This window comes from Suricata suricatta, chromosome 6 (genome assembly GCF_006229205.1).
Source record: "Suricata suricatta isolate VVHF042 chromosome 6, meerkat_22Aug2017_6uvM2_HiC, whole genome shotgun sequence".
Classification (NCBI taxonomy): Eukaryota; Metazoa; Chordata; class Mammalia; order Carnivora; family Herpestidae; genus Suricata; species Suricata suricatta.
Genome location: NC_043705.1, coordinates 25,635,402 through 25,656,119, shown reverse-complemented (window position 1 = coordinate 25,656,119; position 20,718 = coordinate 25,635,402). Strand labels below are relative to the sequence as shown.

At 52.3% G+C, this 20,718-nt stretch overlaps 1 protein-coding gene across 7 annotated transcripts in view; it reads right to left on the bottom strand.

Moving 5' to 3' along the window:
* The window catches only part of JADE2 (jade family PHD finger 2), a 52,806-nt gene that overhangs the window by 9,948 nt on the left and 22,140 nt on the right, over positions 1 to 20,718 (bottom strand). For all 7 annotated transcript variants that reach the window (XM_029941923.1, XM_029941925.1, XM_029941920.1 and 4 more), the window contains 6 exons: positions 17,632 to 17,789; positions 13,053 to 13,213; positions 12,164 to 12,375; positions 10,832 to 10,999; positions 9,279 to 9,395; positions 7,584 to 8,048 (listed from right to left, as the gene is read on the bottom strand). In XM_029941923.1, the coding sequence (XP_029797783.1) occupies positions 7,584 to 8,048; positions 9,279 to 9,395; positions 10,832 to 10,999; positions 12,164 to 12,375; positions 13,053 to 13,213; positions 17,632 to 17,789 (1,281 nt within the window). The remainder of the gene's footprint in view (positions 1 to 7,583; positions 8,049 to 9,278; positions 9,396 to 10,831; positions 11,000 to 12,163; positions 12,376 to 13,052; positions 13,214 to 17,631; positions 17,790 to 20,718) is intronic.

The following is a 20,718-nucleotide window of genomic DNA, read 5'->3' as shown; positions in this document are numbered from 1 at the left end:
ATGTCTCCTGGCCCGGGGGGTAGCTGTGATCACACCTTTCTGCAGACATAAATGTTCTCCCTTCCTTCCTGAGCTCAGTGGTGAAGGAGATCCCAGAATGTCAGCTCCAGGCTCTGTACAGAGTCTAAGGAGAGTTCCACACTGGTGTGTGCACCCAGCCGAGACCTCGGACATGGCCACCCAAGGGCAGCACCTCCCTAAAGCAGTAGCCGCCTGGCCCCAGCCTAAGAGCCCTTGCTTCCTCTCAGATCCTGGCCTTACTCAGGAGCCCCTGGTAATCATGCATCCTTAAGCAGAAGCTGTGGCTCTGGGAACTCATGCGGTGTTGGGCCATGGACTCGGCAGTGGGCAGAGCCATCAGGTCCCTTTCTTCTGAGGGCTTGCAGCCCAGCAGAGCAGAGAGATGCAGATCAAGTACTGACAGGACCAGGCAGCCCTGACTCAGACTTGGGGCTGGTGAGAAAGCTGCCTGGACAAAGGGACAGCCAGGCTGAGTGGATGTTGATCACTAAGAGGTGCACAGGCTAGGGATGAAGATTCAGAGTAAGGCCAGGCAGGGAAGATGGCAGAGCAAGGCCTTGTGTCTAAAGTGCTGGGCCGAGGGAGGGGAGCTGCGGGTGGGGTTGGGTGGGGTGAGGCGGAAGTGCTGAGACCCTGGCGTCAGCCTTCGGGTCTTCCTCACTCGCCCCCAGAGCCACCCCATCAGTGTGCCCCTTTAGTCCCTGGTGAACGTAACTCTTTCCCATTGGCTCTGTCCATTTCCTGGTTACCTGCATTGGCTCCACCTGGACAAGCAGGGATTCAGACCCCTCTGCTATCCCAGACCATCTTCTTGAAATGTAAATCCTCCCCCTCTTAACACTTCCACTGGTTTGCCTACTAGGTGGAACAGGGCCCCCTCCCAGATTTTATGTCTACCTGGAACCTCAGATATAATCAGTTAAGATGAGGTCACATCCGATATTAATGAGCCCTAAATCCAATGATTGGTGTCCTCATAAAAGCCCATGTGAAGACACATAAAAAGAGAATGGTATGTGACAACAGAGGCAGAGATGGAACCATGGGTCTACAAGTCAAGAAATGCTAAGGGTTGCTGGCAATCAGAACCAGGAGAGAGGCCTGGAACAGATCTTCCCTCAGAGTCTCTAGACAGAATCAACATTGCCAACATCTTGACCTTGGATTTCTGGCCTCTAGAACTATAAGAAAACATATTTTGGGACGCCTGGGTGGTTCAGTCAGTTAAGCAGCCAACTTGGGCTCAGGTCATGATCTCACGGTCTGTGGGTTCGAGCCCCATGTCGGGCTCTGTGCTGACAGCTCAAAGCCTGGAGCCTGCTTCGGATTCTGTGTTTCCCTCTCTCTCTGGCCCTCCCCTGTTTGCACTGTTTCTCTCTCTCAAAAATAAATGAACATTAAAAAAAAAAGTAACCTCCCAAAGTCTTCCCTGTCCACTGCATCCAAGCAGCCCAACACTATTCTCCTTGAAACCTGGTCTGCTTCCCTCCCGGCAGTCACATGGCCTCACGTGCATGGGGACCATGGGGGTGAAGAGAGGTGGACAGACTCATGACTTTGGAGGCCTCAAAACAAACCAGTCAATACGTCCAACCTAAACACGTATCAAAGTCCAGCTTTTAAAAAACTTCCCAAACATGCCACAACCAAACTTACTGTAACACTAATATCTCTAAAGATGACATGAGCCTTAGAATTGCAGATGTACCCCTCAAAGAAACAAATATTCATCACTTCATATTAAAATACAGATTTTTTTTTTGCCTTTCATCTGAAACTTTACAAAAAGGTTTCTTTCTCACGGCAAACCCAAGTGAATTACTGGCATCAAGATCCCTTGGGTGGCTGGTTAGAAACACAGATTCCCAGGCCTGGGGGAAGGTGAAAGTCTCTGGGGGTTGCATCCTCAAATATACATTTAAAAAATGTTTTTATTTACTTTTGAGAGAGAGAGAGAGAGAGAGAGAGAGAGAGAGAGAGAGCGAGCGAGCATGAGCAGGGGAGGGCTAGAGGGAGAGGGAGACACAGAATCTGAAAACGGGCTCCAGCCGCTGAGCTAGCTGTCAGTACAGAGCCTGATGCAGGGCTCGAATCCATGAACTGTGAGATCATGACGTGAGCCAAAGTCGGACGCTTAACCGACTGAGCCACCCAGGCGCCCCTCAAATATACATTTTATGTAGCATGACAGAATCTGAGGAATTACTGCCCTCTGCCTCTCACTACTGAGTTACCTTGCTCATTATGGCACAGAAAGGAAATACTAAAACATCTACTTGTATATTTTTTGATCCAATTAGAAGTTCTGACTATGTTTGTTTCATGATATGCCGTGATAGATATATAAATGAGGCATGAAAAATACAATATATTGCGGATAAATGCTCACTGTTTTTCCTGATAAAATGCATGACACAATCAGTCGTATCTGGAGATTTCTGCTAGGGAAGATAGGAATGCTTCTTTCTGTGAGAATCCCAATAATACCCACTATCTGGGGTTGGTACACTGGTCATGATGTGACCCCTTGCTCACACCTCACTTTGGAATCATCAACGACTTCTCTAATTTCTCTCAAGACTCTCAAGACTGATGGTTACATAGCTACACGTTACCAAGTGCTGTAGAGTTCCTCTTCTGGGATGGCTTATGGAAGCCAAGCATTGATACCACCTACCAAGTTTACCCAGGCTAGGTTCCTAACATTGTCATTGTGTTTTTTTCTGATTACAAACACAAAGTTCTCTTTAAAAAAATCAGAGTGGGGTGCCTATGGGGCTCAGTCAGTTGAGCGTCTGACTTAAGCTCACGTCATGATCTCATGGTTTGTAGTCTGGGCCTCACATTAGGCTCTGTGCTGACAGTTCAGAGGCCACTTTGAATCCTCTGTTCCTTTCCCCCTCTGCCCCTCTTGTATATGTCCCCCCTCTCTCTCAAAAATAAATAAGCATTAAAAAAAATCACAGTAAAAAAAAAATGAACCAAGTAGCAAAGTTTCCCCAAACTAGGGATTGGTAGTAAAAACAGGCTTTAAAATTCACATTTTGACAAAATTGTTTTGCTATCAGTAAGTTTTACTGAGTGAGTCTGAATGTGGGTGAGGAGAGCGGAGGGCCAGGGAGGGCTCCCAGCCAGTTATCCTGAGCTAGACTGGACTAGAGTTGGGGCATTTGTGGAGACTAGGGAGGTTGTGCAGGGCAGGCTTGGACCTATGGGCGTGTTGGGCTCGAGATGCTGGAGCTCCAAAGGGAGTGTGGGCGGGACCAGCCTCCTGACGGGGAGCAGACCACAGAGAGGTCAGACTGAGTGTGGTGAACTGATGATCACTGGGGTCAAGGAGCACCCACAGAGGGAGCTGGAGAATAGGGATATTCAGGGGGGATCTGGTCAGAGCATCCACAAGAAATGTTATTTCAAGACCAAAGGCACATCTGACTGGTAACCACTGCTGAGAGGACGGGATGGAGAAGTGGCCACTGGATGTAAGCGATGGGAGGCTGCTGGTGGCTCTGGTAGATGGTGGTGGCAGGAGCCTGGCCAGGATGACAGGAAAGGACAGATGGGGATGAGGGCAGAGGGTCCCATCTGGACACACAGAGGGAGGATGTCCTTTCGGAGATGGGAGAAGGTGAAATAGATTCAAATCCTGGAGACTGAGCAGGCACGAAGGGAGGGCCACCTCCCTTGCTGCAGGGTGTGCGCGGAGGGGGAAAAAGGCGCAGAGAATAGATAGGGAGGACTCTCCAGGTGAGAAGCTAGAGGGTTGGGTCTGACCAACAGGAGGTGAGATTGAAGGCCCACAAGGGGGAGCCCTGAGGGAGGTGGAGCCAGGGTGCAGACAGGTGGTAGGTTGGGGAGTCCAGAATGTCCCAGAACAAGGCTGGCTGACAGGAACCTTGGTGGGGCTTACCTGCTCACCATTATAGGATTCCTACCAGGTGAGGCTCTTGCCAGATATGTGGCCTTCACACAGGGAAAGAGCACGGGCAGCGAGCTAATAATGTCACATGGGGTGGGAGTGAAGGAAACAGGATAGTAGAGTGGGGAGGCTGGCAGCAGGGAGACAGGAGGCTGAGTAGGAAGGCGCATTTGAGGATTCAAGGTTACTGACGAGGGAGCACAGAGGTGGCGACGAGGTTTCAGTGAGGTGTGGACACGAATGGGTTGGAAATGTAGAGATGGGAGATATGGAGCCCTAGGAGCCAGAGCTCTGGAAGCCAAGGCTGCCTGGGACAAGGTAGGCTTTGGTGGGAGGCCAAGGAGAACACAATCCAGGCACTGAGGACAGAGTAAATGGGGTATTACCAACGTGACAAGGAAGCAGGTGGCAAGTGTGGGGGAGGGCAGGGCCTTCTCCTTAGGAGAAGAAATGGGGCTTTGGGGAGCTCCCACATGTCCATCCTCAGGGAGGGGGGCAGATGTCTCAGAGCTGCCCCAACCTTCCCAGGCCGGGTCATGCTCTTGAGTGAACTCCTGGTAACTGGATCCAGAGCCATAGGCACGGAGGCCCTGTGCAGCCCGAACTGCCAGCACGGTTGCTAGGGGACACCAGTCGGCGTGTGACAGGCTGCTCATCAGCACTGCAATTTTTTTTGTCAGCTGTGAATGACTCTGGGAGACAGCGGTGGCCATGCCTTCCTGAGCTGCCTGCTGGGCCAAGGCCTGCGGCTGAAGTTTTAGAAAAATACATAAAGGCTGACCATAAAATGGGACTTCAGGCTAGTGGCAGCAGCGTGGCCCTGCCTTCTGCTTCTGGCCTGGCCTCAGGGGACACGTCAATTAGGGAGGATGCCCCGTATTTCACTCCCAGGTCCTAGCACTGGGCCCACGTGCTCAGTCCTACACAGAGCCCCTCTCTGCAAGCAGAGACTCTTCCAAGAGCCAGAACAGCAACAATAACCACGACGAACAGCAGAGGTCACTGTGCTCCCACCACCACTGTGACTCCAAGGTCAGCTGGCCCCTTATTCCCATTTTACAGAAAGGAAACTGAAACTCGGAATCAGAAGGCACAGAGCCGGGAAGTGCTGGAACTGGATGCAAACCCACAACTGCCCAAGGCTTCAGTTCAACCCTGACCTTGGCTCCCTGATGCATCCAGCCCAAGCTGGTCTGGTGCCCAGTCAGAGCCTGGATACTCTCGGTCGCTGGCACTGGGCCACGGCCGGGCCCCTGTGGCAGAGCTCTCGGCCCTGTTCACTCAGGCAAGCCAACACCGCGTGGCCATGAAAGGCCCCAAGGCTCGACCTGGAGGGGGTCAAGCTAGCACAGAGCTCTCTCTGACTCTCCCCAGCTTGCCAGGGCTGCACACCTGCTCGCCTCGCTCACAGCCGGTGCTTGCCAGTCCAGCTCAGTGGCTGCTGGAGAAGCATTTTGACAGGGCCCTCCTGAGCCCTGAAGAGCTGCACAGACTTCAAAGTCGGCCCTGCCTCCTCTTCCTGGAGGAAGAGTGGGTTGGTTCACACCGGACTCTGGAGAGTCCTGTCAGAGGCCTCTCTGCATGGCAGCTCTTGTTGCCTGGGAAGTTGCCGGCATCCTAGCCCTTGACGTTGGCCCCTTGGCCACACCTGTACTAGCTGACAACGAGGTCCAGAGGCTGGGGATGCTTTTGCTCAGGAAATGTACAGAATAGGAGGTTAAGCCAACAACTATCCTGATGAGAAACCCCACCCCCCCATCCAGGTCCAAATTCAACTCAAACCCTAGAAAACACTCATTCCCCTAAGGCTTTCTGTCATTCATTTCCCAGAGCCCTAGTTTCTTCATCTGTTCATTAGGGCCAGGAGGATCTACTTTGCCTCTTTTCTCAAGATAATGATTAAGTAAGTAACCCAGCCCCCAGGTGGAACCAGTGGGCTGACCAGCACGACCAGGGAGGTCAGACCTGAGGGGTCATTTGGGAAACAGCAGGGTGTTGCCCTGGAGACCTGGAGGGTGCAGACTCATGGCCTGAGGACAACTCTGGACGCAGCTTTGGTCTCTGAAAGTACTCGATGTCCCAATGTACCTGATGCCACTGCCACATGACACAGGAGGCTGGGCCGCCCAGGAAGTAAGAGCTGCAATGTAGATGACTTTGCCCTCTGCCTTGGCTGGAGCCAGGGACATCTGGTGTCCCCACTCTCCACCTCCCCCTTCTGACCTGGTAGCAGGCTGGCTGCCAGGCGATTAGGCTCCCTCTCAGGCCATCAGGATCATTTCCCCCTGACCAGGCCTCAGGGCAGATGAGTAGAGCTGAAGGAAACTGGGAAAGCCGGGTCCAGTTTCAGAGCCTCTACCTCATGTTCCCCTCAACACGGCACAACACCTGCCAGGTTGTTCTACCCATTTTACAGGCTTGCCAACAGAGATGGACGTAAGAAAAGCAGCTGAGCTGCCTCGAGTCATACAAAGTCCCCTCAATGCTTCCACTCAGGACCGTTTCCTTACAAGGCACGGGGAAAGGACAGACGTGTGTATCTGTGCTCATGTGTGGAAGATACTACAACATGATCCACAAGCTCTCAAGCCCCAGAACTAAATGTCCCTAGAACAGAACCCTAGAACCAAGGGGTTCAGAGAACATCCTGTTTCATCTTTGGGTTGCCTCCAACTTGGTGGTACTTTATGTGCTGGAGGTAACATAGTGGGAAAATAAAGTCAAGTTCAGGGGCATATCCCCATGAAAGGTGGAACTTCATCTTTTTTTCTGGGGTAGTAGGAGGGAGTGGAACCTTTAGGGGGCTCCCATGCCCCAGGAGGAAAATAACTCACACTATCCCTTAACCACCACAAATTATCCCAAAGTCATGATCTCTCCTCATCTTACTCTGCTTCCAGAACTACCACCCTGGACCAAGTCAAGACCACCTATTGCCTTAGTACACAGCTGGAGGTGGTTTCAGCCAACCCATCCACTGCCGGCCCCGCGATGCCTTCTCCAGGGGGGACTGTTTGGAAGTTGCAGCCACAGAGGGACAGTCACTGCTTAAAACAGTCTGCAGCTTCCACACACACTTTAGTCCACCCACTCTGCTTCATCTTTCTACTCCGCACAGGCTGACTGTGTCTCCAGCCCACCCATATGCCCCCACTCCCCACGTTAACCCCTGTCTTCCCTGCCCTGGCCCAGCACATGCCTGGCGGGTTGATTCAACTTGCTGCAATTCCCAGTTCCTCCCCTGCCTCTGATTCCAAGCTGAAGCGCATGTGTTGGGAACAGGCATGGTCCATGGAGGACACGAATGGGGTCAAAGGACAGTAGAAGCTGGAAGCCTGAATGTGCCCCAGCTCTGATGCCCTGGAACCTCAGGAATGTAGCAGGGCCCCTACCATTCAGGCCTATAAAAGGGTTGGGACAAGAAGGGCTCAGAGATCCTAGGGCTACAGGCTTCCCTGTTCTGCAGAGTATCAGTTACCCCCACCTTGTCAGAGAACCAGAAGCCCTCAGCCCCTTGGCCAGACATCATCATCTGGAGTCTTGGAGAGCCACAGCTCTTGTAGGGAGTGTACGTGGGGCAGAAAGACCTCCCAGGGTGCCCACCAGGCAGGCCGGCAAGTGGGAAGGTGACAGGTGGACTCACCCTCTCCAAGTCCTGCCGCAGGTGTGTGAAGAGCTTCAGGCGGCGGTAGAGGACATCCTGCTCCTGCTGGGCCAGGTTGTCCACCTCGTCAGTCTTAGGGGTCAGCAGTGGCTGGTTGGCATTGGCTTTCCTCTTCAGCTTCCAATACTGGTAGATGAAGTCGACCAGAGCCTCAGCCAGCTCCAGCCGCTCAGCCACCTCAGCCGGCTCCACCAGCTCGTAGAAGTCTTCCTCCAGCTGCTGCAGCCGCTGCTTGCGTAGGGTCACCTTCTCCAAGTCCTCGCCAGCTGGGCTGGGCTCCACGGGCTCAGAAGTAGGCTCACTCGGAGGGCCCCCGTCACTGTGCTCTTGGCAGAATGACTTGAATTTGACCTCGTCATTGTCCGCTAATATAGTCCGCATTTCCAGGCCATGGTCAAAGGCGCATGTGACATGGAACGCTGTGACACAGGAAGGCATGGAGCACTGTGGAGAGAGGAGGGGGAGTGTCAGGCAGGAAGGGAGCCCTGATAGAAAGGAAAAAGGATGTGGGGCATCCTCCAGGGTTCCACTGAGAACCCAGGATGCTGATGAGACCCTATATAAAATGGCATGGACTCCCAACATCCTGTGGGTATGGAAGGAGCTGTGGTATTTGGGAAGGGGGAACTCTGAGGGAGCCTAAAAGGAAATGGGGTTCAGTACCATACAACCTGGGGAAATGATCAGGTGACTTGACAACCCTTTGGGGATTAAGTTCTATTACTGTGTGGGCAAAGTGACTTTGGAACAAGAGGTGTCTAAAGAAAGGCTAGTGATGGGTAACTACCACCTTTCTGCAAATCATCTAACATGGGGAGTCATGCCCTTCCTTTGTCCTCTGGGAAGAAGTATTGGATGGGGACCCCTTTCTTCTCTTGTCCAGGCAGCTAGGGCTGACTCAGGGACTACTGCTCCCTTGCAGCCTTGGATGATGGCTGTGGGCAACTGATAAATGTTACCCAACTATTAATGACCATTTCTGCTGCACTCACAAGTCATCTGAAAGTCTTACAAATGGGTAGAAGTACATCTAGTGTTTGCCGTGACAACTGCTGCTAGAGAAAGAAGAAGGACAAAGGATAACCCCCACTTTCCAACCTACAGATCAGATGCATCGGGTTACCTGGGAACTTGCTGGAAAAGCAAATTCTGAGCCCATTCTTGACCGACTAAAGCAGGACCTCTGGGGATAAGCCCAGTAACGTGTGTTTTAACAAGCTCTCCAGGTAATATTGACGTAGATCAGAATTTGGGAAGCAATCCTGTGGACAGACTGGTGCAACACTGTCCTGCATGGGGAGAGCCTATTGACTCAGCCGAAGGGCTTCCTATCCCTCCCACATGTTTGTTATATTTATTAAACCCAAAGACAGCTGCTGTTGGGGAAAGCCAGGGTCCCTCAGCAATGCAATGGTGGGGTAAGCCTTTGCTTCTGCAGCCTCTAGCCCATGCCTAAAGGAGCTGGGGATGAAGGAATGCCCCTCGGGTAGGGTTTGGAGTCCGGCTCCAGGCCCAGATCTTCATGGCCCAACGGTAGTTCTGTCTGTAGCACCATGGGGGCAGGGCGGGGGTGGTGGCAGCTGTGTGTTTTCCAGAGTGTCCCAGAAGCACCCCTATATGCAGCTTGTGTATACGGGAGACTTCCCAGTGGCAGGAGGTTAACGGGCCACGTACCTGGATACAGGTGCCTGTGCATTCCTTGCAAAGGCTGCAGGACAGAGCCCAGCGGCTGGCTGGGATATGTGAGATCTTGGTGATGGGCTCCATCTTCTCAGGGCACCCGATGCTGACCTGGGCAGGACAAAGGGAGCCACATCAGGCCTCTCATCCCCAGCCTGCCTCGAGTGATCCCCTAAATGGGAGCCGCTGCTGAAACCAGGCAGTGGGTACACAGAGGAATGAGAGAGCCCCTGAATCCCAAGACCTTCGTGACTATCCCAAGCTGACCACTGAGTGTGTTAGTGTTTGTTATCCTGTGACTAGTCCTAAATTGTGACTGTGCTTAAGAGCGCAGAGCAGTCTGTGTAACTGAGTGTGTGTGTGCATCTGTGCATGTGCGTGCGTACACACACCCAGATTACTTATTATAACATGTATAAGTAGCAAGTAAAAGCCCCAAAGCAGCATTTCTTCTTGGGGGCTTCCAGGGCTTTCCTGGCCAGTAGACATGTGCCTTTATTTAGCCCTTCCTGTCCCTCCTATGGGGACAAACCAAATACCATACTTAAGTCTCCCGGGCACAGCCCACCTCTTAGCCCCAGAGGGTGCATTTGCCTCCCCACTGCCCCGGTCTGAAGATGGAGGAAGGGCTCCTGTCCAGAGGTCCTAAACCAAAGGGCCTCCATGGTAGAGATAAGTCCCCGTTGATTCTGCCCGCGTCTGCTGTGCCCAGCTTAGGGTATACACTGAGGTAGTTCCAGCTGCCACAAGGCTGATCTGGGAGCAAGACACCACTGTCAACACAACCACTATCACCACAGAAGCCTACTTTGTGGGCCCCTGCAAGAACCTTCAGACTAAAAGCCCACAGGGTAGGGCCATCTGCTGACAGGGCTGCCTGGCTGGCTTGCAGGCACAGGCAGCATCAGAGTGGGGCCTCATTCTGGGTCTGGGGACACAGTAGAGCTGGGTCGGAAATTCTGGTGAATGTCAGCATTTCATATTTCAAATAAAACAGGATGACCTTCCAGTGCCTCTTCTAATTCAAACTGGGCCTACCTACCCCGTCACCCATGGTCCCCCTCCACGCAGACTCAGACCCAAGCCAATACCTCCATCCTAGCCACAGATATAGTTAGCAGACTCACTATCCACTTCTAATTAGCTCTCTACCTGATTGCCTGATTTCCTTTTAGGTCAGCTGGCTTATTTTTGTTCTAAACAGGGGGTGTGACACTGGTTCGAACCACTGCATGGATTCATAAGGAACCACAACATGCTTTCCCCACTATTCTGCTTCCTGGCGTCTGCCCAGCTCTCAGGCCTACACATGGAACCCCCAGTGCCCATAATCCCATTTACCCATGGAAACCACCACCTGAGTTCTGTCCAAATCCACAGGCCAAGCTCTCTGTGGGTTGCTACCCCAGTTCTTCTTGGGTGCCACATAGGAGACACCCCTTTTTATGCAGAGACCGGTTGCCTTCTTTCCCAGTGCTCTGCGACCAGAGTTCTGAGCTCCAGGCAGACCTGCTTACCAGGGCCACCCCACGCCCATGTCTGCCCACCTCAGGAATCCACAGAGCGCAGCTGACGTGCACCCACTTGGTCCCGCTCCTGGTGGGCTTCAAGGCTCCTCCTCGCTTGGGGCAGAGCAGGCACTTTGGCTGGACACCCAGGGCACACGTCCGGCACAGCCAGCTGCCCGTGGGCACCTTGAGGATCCCATAGCATGCCTAGGGGGTGAGCAGGGTGGTCACAGGTCAGATGCGTTGGCCATCTGCATCTTGTCAGGATTCAGCTGCAAACGGTCCCAGCCTCAGCCCGAACCCAGAAGCTACATGTGTCACACTGCTAGTAGGCTCTGGCAAGGCCGCCTCCAGAGGGACTGTAAGGCCAAGATGCCAGTCCTCTGTAGAAGGGCTCAGCTCTGACTCTCTTGGGAGGGAAGTCACTCTGGCCAGAGATTCCTAATGAGTGATGGATTTCAACAGTGTCTATGAACTCCTGTAAGTTGGAAAGTATGCCGTCTGAGGACAGGGCCCAGAGCTTTCTTTTTTTTTTTTTCCTTCAGAGATTTGGGAAGGGGGCTCCTCCTGGTCATACCCAGGGCTTCTGGACCTACGAGTGAATGGGTATAAGGGATATGAATGAATGGGGGTACACAGACAGGTGAGGAAGCCCCTCTGAGCTCCCTAAAAGCTATTAAAGAAGTGGTGGATTAGGAGGTGTGTGTGTGTGTGTGTGTGTGTGTGTGTGCGTGCACGCGTGTGCACTATAGTGGATCCACTGGGTTCCAGTCCTGTCTTCTACAAACAAGGCCCAGAAATGCTCCAAACCTGGGAGCTTTGGGGCCCAAGATCAAAAGGGGGTCATGTCAGGTAACACCCAGGTTATAACATCAATAATGGTAAATACTATAGCCTGTACTATGCTGTTCTAAGCAAATAGCTCATAGGAAGTACCTTAATGGTCACAACAGATTGCTTTTATCTGTAGATGAGGGAACAGAGGTCCAGAGAGGTTAAGAAAGTACCCAAAGTCACAGAGTTTGTAAAGGGCAGGGCTATGATTTGAAATCAGGAACCCTGGCTCTAGGCTTTGCTCTCCATCACTGCATTTTAGTTCAGGATAGTGAGGAGCAGAGGAGGAGGGACAGGGGGGCAGGGTGTTCAGTGAGGGGAGTCGAGGAAGGCCCACAGCAGAAGGATGGAAAGACCACCCATGGACATTCACTCCAGTCTGGCTGCCAGGGCCAAGCCAGGGGGCTCCTCCCCATCTCCTCCCCTTCTTAGGGGCCTGTGCCCATAGTACTACTACATTCATAGAGTCAGGATCACCAGGTCCAGGCAGCAGCCTGGCCGAGCAGCATGTGGGGGGGCAACTGAGAGGACGCCCACCTGGTGCACGCAGACATTGCATTTGTCACAGAAGACCATCTCGTTGCCATCTTCGCCCTCGGGAGAACGGCACACATCACAGACGACATCCTCATCATACTCGATGCCCAACCCCTCCTGTGTCTCAATGGCCCGTGCCATATTCTGGTGGCATAGGGTCTCCAACTCCTCCAGCACACGCTCTAGCGTCAGCTCATCCAGCTCTGGCCTCTCTGTGAGAACAGCAAGGGAGGGTGTTAGGAGCCTGGTTGTCAAGGCCGACGTATGGAGGGGTCTCCACCCACCCACTGTGTGACTTGGGAAAATGCACCCACTGTCATGGGCCTTAGCTCCATCATCTGGAAACAGAACAGGCTGGACCATTCAGCCTCAAAGACCCTTAGGGTTGGTTATGATGTTCTGACTTTTGACAGCCTGCTTGTGACCACACACACATGTACATGCAGTTAACACAGAAGTATCTCCGGGATGCAGCTATGTGCATGGGGAATCCACGGCTTAAACTGTGTGTATGGCAGGGATGGGGACCGTCCTAGGAGATGTTAGTGGGCTTCAGCCAGGAGGCCCATATCAAGTGTCCTCAGACTCATTTGTCATCCTAGACTCATCAGTGTGCTCACTTACTCTTTGTGTAATAGTCAGGCTGACTAATAATATTCTCAAGAACTCTGGAAATTACATGCTATTAGTGCACTCACCTGACAGCTACAGAAAATGAGGCACAGATACACCAAATAACTTCTCCAATCTAGAGTACAGCAGGGACTTTCTCTCATATCCATGCAGTGCCAAAGCCCCGTTGTGCCCACTACCTTTCTGAGGGTGGCATTCATTAGAAAAATCTGCCTGGCCTGTCCCAATCCGACTCTTAGCCCGGCAGGTCACCTACCCATCTCCTTGAGCTCTGAGTTGATGAGCTCCAGCCAGTAGGCATCAATCTCGTCCAGGTCGTAGCGGCTGCCCCCAGGCCAATCAGGCTGGGAGCTCTCGCCAACTTGAGAGATGCTAGGGGACACCTGGGTAGGGGGGCCTTCCAGCGGTGGGAGGATCCTAGGAAATCCAGAGAGGGTTATCATGAGAGGAGGGATCCTCAGCCTGCTGGCCTCACGGGGTCTGGTGGGCTCCAGTAAGTCGACCAGCCCAGATAAGGAGCTGCTGGACAAGTGAGGTGTGAGATTTTGATGCCACCTGTTTATATTCCCCCTTCCTGCCTGACCACCCTACAAGAGACTCAAAGGACTGTGGGTAAGCAGGAAAGCAGACCAAACGGCAGAGTGTGGGTTGGGAGTGGGTGCTGACCCACTTCCCAGCACATCCATTCTGCCCAGAGCACTCCTCTACTGGTCCTCTCTTGAGGTCATCTGCGCCTTAGGTAAAGCTCCATAATCTACATCTGCCCTGCCTGGGCCTATAGGAGGCAGTCCATGTGCTCTCACTGGGCAATGCCCAGTGCCAGCCACTATGGGACAAGTGGGCAAGAAAGACCCCTCAAGGCTAGGGAGAAGCCAAGATTATCCCCATGTCCCCACAAGGGGAAATGAGCCTGGGTCTCCTCTAGGGTGAGAATGAACCTTACCTGGGAACACTATGTAGCGCACGGTGGCCCCTTCCACATAGAAGGTTTACACCTCCAGGAGACACAGTGTCCCCCACGTACCTTGTTATTCCCTCAGATATGGCGTAACCTGAGTAGTCAGTCTCTCACCATGGTGCTCCCGCCCCCACTGCGAGACGGAGGCTTCCTCTCCTGGATATAAAGATGGGCTACTACAGTCCCAGAATCATACTCCAGGGCAGCCCTCCCTTGGGTCATGGCTCTCCCTGAGGCAGCTCCATTGGAAAGGTCCTGGATGCAAAATACACTACTTTTTTTTTAAGTAAACTCTACTCCCAGCATGGGGCGCAAACTCTCAACTCCAAGATCAAGAGGCGCATGCTCTGATGACTGAGCCAGCCAGGTGCCCCCTGATCTACCACTTAATGTGTCATCTAGGGAAGCTGCTTAACTTCTCTGTGCCGGTGACCTCATCCAAAAAAATAAGCTAATGATAATAGTACTTACCTTCTATGGCTGGTAAGAGATAAATGAATGAATATGTGTAAAGCTCTTACAATAGTGTCTGGCACACAGTACACACTATAGGTGCGTGTGTATTTTAAGACCTCTGGATATCAGTTTGCTCCTTCTGAAATGGAACTGGACGGCTTTTTGCCTGGGGAGGGCAGAGTTCCCTCTCTCGGCTCAGCTGTGTGCTGCCCCTCAGTTCCTGATGCCAGTTCAAAATGCCAGCTCTTCCCACCCCCCACCGGTTGCCATGGTTATTGCTGTGGAGCTTGGCTTCCATCTGGCCAGCCCTCTCAGGGGCTGAGAGGTCCCTCACTTGCCTAGAGAGGCCTCCTGGGGTCGAAGGCAGGGCTGCCAGGGGTTGTGACTCAGCGCAGACAGGGGAGGGGAGGAGAGGATGGCAGAGAGACATGGCTGAGCTATGGCGAGAACTCCTGGGCTCCAGGAAATGGGCCAGGTGTCAGCCAGAGGGGCAGGAGGATGGAGACAGGGAGGTGAAGAAAATGGACTCCAGACCCAGGAGAAGGCTCAGAGGAGGTTGAGGGGAGTAAGGAGAAAGGGAAAGTGCTTGATGCCAACTTTCCCACAAGAGAGGCCCAGATTAAGGAAGGCCTCAGGTAATGACTGATGGTGACTCCCTCCAGCCTCCCGTAAAATAGGTCATTTCAAATAGATGCAATACTGACACTCTTGGTCCTAAAAAATCTGGCCTTCCCTCATGAAGGTCTTACTGGAATTAATACGCTCTTTTAAAAACGAAGACAAATTCTGTCTTGATGCTGCTTTGTTTGTGCCCCCCATGCATGTTCAGTGAGGTTTTGGATATAACCTTTGTCAGAGGGCCGTACCACCTACTGGTATAACTACTGACACCTGCGTGCTCAGTCAGAAAGTTCCTTTCTTTCTCAGAATCTAGGGTTCTGGCTCACACCAGAAAAGGCATTTCCTGTGCTTCCTGGGGCTCTCATCTTCACGTGTTACACCTCTTCTGGCTCTGGCTATGCAAGAAGCTATGTCCGCCAGCGGGACAGAGATCAGCTGGAGACAGTGGATGGCCTGGGCTGGGATCTGGGGGAGGGGTCTCTACTTCAAAAGCCTATACCTATATCAGAGGTTGGTTTTGCCCTAGATTGAGTTTTTTGGCCACACTGAGAGGAGAGCAGAGGCCATCACTCAATTCATGATCAGGGGGTGAGACAGGTTCTCATTACCCAGATAAATTTCAGACCGTGAGGTGAGCAGACCTGCACAAGGGCCAGGGAAGAATGGACAAAAGGGGAGAGACAGAGGCGCCTGGGATAGCAGTGGGAGAAGAGTAATGAAAGCCAGCAAGCCAGTGCGATGGGGGTACAGGCTCTCTCTGGGCCTCACAGGGGCAACCCAGTGCTTGTCCCCGGGGCGTGACTTCCTGGCCCAGCCCCCTAGGCCCTGGCGGTCACGCAGGGAATTCCCCAGAATTTCCCGACTTCCTCATCTATCAAATGGGGACAGTAATGATGTACTTAGAGGGCTGATATGGTAATTAAATGAGAAGATGAATATAGCAGGCTCAGCACAGTGAATTCTCAGGAAGTGCTGCTGTTAATAGTTCTGACCATGGTGGCTGCTGTGCTGGCTTCCAGATAAGGGCCTTGCAATGGGAGGCGCCCTGGAAGATGGAGGGACTGGGCTGGAGGGAGATACGGAAGACTTTGCAAAGAAGACAGCCCCTCCCTACCTCTAGTCTATCCTCCCCAAAGAGCACAGACAGGCCTGGAGTGCCGGGCTCCTGTCAGCTTGGAGCAGCCGAGCATATGCAGGGAATGCACTTAGAGAAGCCAGAGCAGTCTCAACACGTGCTCTCCTCTTGATGTCAACAGATAAAGCACTGTGCAGGCAGACAGAAGCCAAGCTACTGGTGCGGAAGCATCTGCAATTAATTACCCAGGCCACTGGATGTTTCCGGAACCACCTGACACTGACATCAAGGAGGGAGGACAGACAGCTGGGCCAAGCCTAATCAGGACTCCCCTCTATGCCCACCGGATGGCCTGCCCCTCCCCTTTGCTGCCCTGGGCCCTTGCCATGCATATTCTCATTTCATCCCTGCCACACCATTAGGCGGCTACTGTTATCAGGCCCATTTTACAGAGGAGAAAACTGGTTCAAATAGGTTAGCAGTAGTTCTTCAGTATGCAGATGTAAAGGTGTCAAATTGGCTAGGAGCTTACTCCATGTTTCTGGCCCTGGGTAGAGGATGTGGAGAATACATTCTCTCTCCAAATCCCACGTATTCTCCCTTCGAGAGACTGCTGGAGCTCCCCTGTCAGAGGGCCCAGCACTCGGCCCTCGAGAGCAACTGGATGAGCCCTGCCCAGTCCCCAGTCCTCATAGAGCAGCTAAGCAGGGTTCAGAATCTTATCTGCTTCTGTAGTCCCATGGCCAGCACAGCTCTGGCACCCGGCAGGCATGCCTAGGTGTGGCTGCTGGGAAGCAACAGTGCCAATGTCAAGGAAGGTCAGGGGTGCAATCTTTGCCACAGACCTGGTCAAAATGGGCCTATGTGAAAGCCACGGGGCTGCCAAGGCCACGCATGCAGGAGGGCTGGGGAACTTAGGACGTCCGGTCCCTATGCCCAGAGACATGACTTAGAGGGTTTCACAGGGTGCAGGAGGCATCACTTGGCTGACCTCTGTCGCTGGAGGCAAGGCCTGTAGCCATGAGGCACCATGGGTCTCTGTGACCCACAAGACCTGAAGGCTACAAAGCCTGGAGAGGACATACCTGACCCAGCCCCGACCCAGCCCTCACCTTGCCCCGGGAGGGAATCCTCCTGAGGGGCATCACAGCAACTGTTTCCGGAGCATCTGCTGTGTGTCAGCGTTTGACTCCCTCCCACTTAGAACTCCTTAAAAAGGAGTTAACAAGTCAAGAGCATAGCTTATTCCTGACTTAAGGACTATTTAAGAGCCCAGAGATTTCCCAGATAAGACCTTGTGAGACCAAGCTGGGACTGACGTAAAGATAATCCAAGGCCAGTTTTTACTGAATGTTTGTGTGGGCCAGGTCCCATGTCATATGTCTTCCAGGCACGGTTTCCCTACGTTATCTCGACCACCGTATGAGGTAGATGTACTGTCGTCGTCATTCCCATTTCACAGACAAGGAGGCCAAGGCCCAGGGAGATTACACTTCTGGGCCAACGTCATACTGAAGGCAAGTGGCAATCTGAACCTAAGCCATGTGGCTCCAGAGCTGAGCCCAAGTACAGGCTCTCAGCCTCAAAGGTAAACTGCCAGTATTTCTGGAATTTTTCAGGGGTTTCTGGGACCAAAGAATCTAAGAGAGAACAGAGACAGGCTATGAAGGTCCCTTGCCCCAGCCTGCCCTGTCGAGGGCCCCTAGCCTGTGCTGTCGGACTTACCTCACCACAGGCTCTGGAATGGCCTCCGCTCCAGCCGGCACCTGCACACCCTTCTCCCATTCCTGTCGCCATGGGTCAGCCAGGATATAGTAGTCATCCGGGCTGAGCTGGCAGGAGTCTGGAATCTTCATGGCCGTGATCAAGTCTGTCCGGAACACCTGTCAGGAGCACGAAAGGAAAGAGTGCCTCAGGGTGGTCTGTTCCACACCCAGGGCAGGAAAAGGCAAATGCAAGTCCAGGTGGCTCTCTGTCCCCCTCCCCCCACCCCTCCACTGTTCACACAAAAGAAGCCAACACAGGGGCACCTGGGTGGCTCAGTCGGTTAAGCGTCCGGCTTCGGCTCAGGTCAGATCTCATGGTTCGTGGGTTCGAGCCCCGCGTTGGGCTCTGTGCTGACAGCTAGCTCAGAGCCTGGAGCCTGTTTCAGATTCTGTGTCTCCCTCTCTCTCTGACCCCCCCCTGCTCCAGCTGTCTCTCTCTGTCTCTCAAAAATAAATAAAAAGCATTAAAAAAAAAAAAAAAGAAGCCAACACAAAAGCAATAATTACATTAACACAGCTTCCCTGAACTCAGCACAGGGCTCTCTGCACATAGTAGATGTTCAATAAATGTGTTGAATGGAATTCACCTGTGTTCTGATCTGTTAAAGAACTGAGTTTGAATGATGGATGAGAGTGGAACTCAGAAGGAAGAGGAAAAACTTGCCGAGAAAGGCCAAAAACCTAAGGGAAAAATCAGATGGTAGGAAGGCTTCTGTGAATACTGTCATTAAGTGGCTGCTCAGGGAATTGCTGTAGAAGGTTTAAAGTTACGCTCCACTGCTCATGTCCTCAATCTCTCTCAAAATAAATAAATAAAGGGGTGCCTGTGTGGCTCAATTAAGAGGCCAACTTCGGTTCAGGTCATGATCTCACGTTTCGTGAATTCAAACCGCACGTTGGGCTCTGTGCTGACAGCTCAGAGCCTGGAATCTGCATCAGATTCTGTGTCTCCCTCTCTCCCTGCTCACACTGTCTGTCTGTCTCTCTCAAAAACAAAAAAAAAATTTTTTTAGTAAATAAATAAAAACTTTAAAAAAGACGGGGCAAGCCTGGGTGGCTCAGTGAGTTAGGTATTTGACTATGATCTCATGGTATGTGAGTACAAGCCCCATGTCGGGCTCTGAGCTGACAGAACAGAGCCTGCTTGGGATTCTCTCTTTGCCTCTCTCCTGCTTGTGTCCCCCCCGTCAAAATCAATAAATAAAAACTTAAAATTATGTATCTATTGCAACCACAGGCTCAAGCAGAGGTGTGAAGAGTGCAGGGCACTAATCCCAGACAAAGAAAGTATCAGGACTTTATATAAATACCTTAGCTAAATAAATGTGTCCTGCTGAGCTGGGGCAACACGGTGCCATCCTCTGTGAGTGACAGAGGAAGAAGAGAAGGTTGCATTTGTTCTCGGTGAAGCCCATCCAAGTGTTTTCAGGGCCAGGCCATGAATGTCTGCACCGTCATGCTCTGGTTTTCTTCTAGGCAATGGGGAACTCAGGGGGAATCTGCTCTTCTCAATATTCTGTCTGTTGCCCCCCTCCCCAGACTCCCAACTTGCACCCCAGAACAGTCTCCAAGCCCAGCCCTGTCTGACACTGGCAGTGCCGCTCCTGCCCGGTTGCCTGACCTCACTGTGGTCTCCCACAAAGGGTTACTGCAGGACCTGCTGGCAGCTCCAGACACAATGTGACTTGCTTAGGCACCAAATTTCCCAGCAATCATCAAATGAGAATCACAAGTTGAGAAACCACTACAATGAGTTTTCCAGGCCTCTGACCGAATTCCAAACCCACCACTCCCCAGAGAAACCAGCATCAACTGGCCTTCCAAGGGTTTGTGACCAACCCATTCAGGGGTAACCTCTGCCTGCCAGAGGCCCAACTCACCTGGCTGTGTGTGTCTCATTTGAATCTAGGACCACAACAAAAAGGAAGCAACTGAAATGGGTGCACCAAGGGGGCTCGAGGCAATCTCATGCAGAAATCTAATTAACATTTGCATCCAGCGAGAGAGGGCCCTGGCTTGAAAAAGGTCAAGTTTCTTGAAGACTCTATTTGCCAATATAATTTAATTGTTAAGACTAACACCCTAACATTTAATTAGGGTACCAGTGTGAAAAAATTAAAATGAGATTACGATTAAATGCTAATTAAGCAGAAGATGAAATGTGGGGAAGATTTCACAGCCCTGATAATTTGCATATATTAGTAAACAGTAAGGCAGCTGATACAAGAACACAAACTCAGGCAGTAGGTGCTTCTGTGCTGTCCTTCAGAAGTCCCCCTTTGCTGGCATGGGCCTTTCCCAGCTGAGACCTCTGCCGAGTCCAGCAGGGCTGGGCTGGGTTATTTTCCTCTGGGCCCCAGGACAGGACCTGGCGGGGTGAACTGAACCCACAGTTGGCTTATCACTGTGTCCAAGTTCTCCCGATCCTGGTAACCCTAGTGGTACAGGCCAAAACCCTGTCGCTCCGATGCCATGGGGAGTCTCCCACCCGGGACAGCCCTTCATCTCGCTCCAGAAATCAACCCTTCACTACTGTCACTAAGTGCCCCTCCAAAAAGGCATGGGTAAGTGTGAAACCTTCTGCTGTTCCCTCATCCTAGGCTGCAGTATAAGCACCATCTCTTTCAGGATTCCTTTCCCTGATCACTCTGACTCAAGGAGTGCCAACTGCCCCACAGAGTCATGTTCCACCCAGTCGTCCTGCCTCATGGCAGCACTTAACACCCCCCACAATGAACTGGTGTCCTCCTGTGCTTTGTCTCTTGCCATCTGCACTGCCAAAGCAGTCCTGTGTTCTGCTATGTTCTTGGAGCCTGGCCTAATGACTGCCACATAGCAGGTGCTCAGTAAATAGTGAATGAATGACCCTCTCTGGAGAATTATCTGAGGTGTCTGAGGCCTCCAGCTGGCTCCTTGGCAGTGCTTTTTGAACCTGCACTAACAGGGTGAGAGACCTCATAGATATACACAGAGCTGAAATCCCCAAGCAGGACTCGAAGTCTAAGGACGAGCACACTACCCAAGGTGGAGTCTGGGAGGCCAGAAC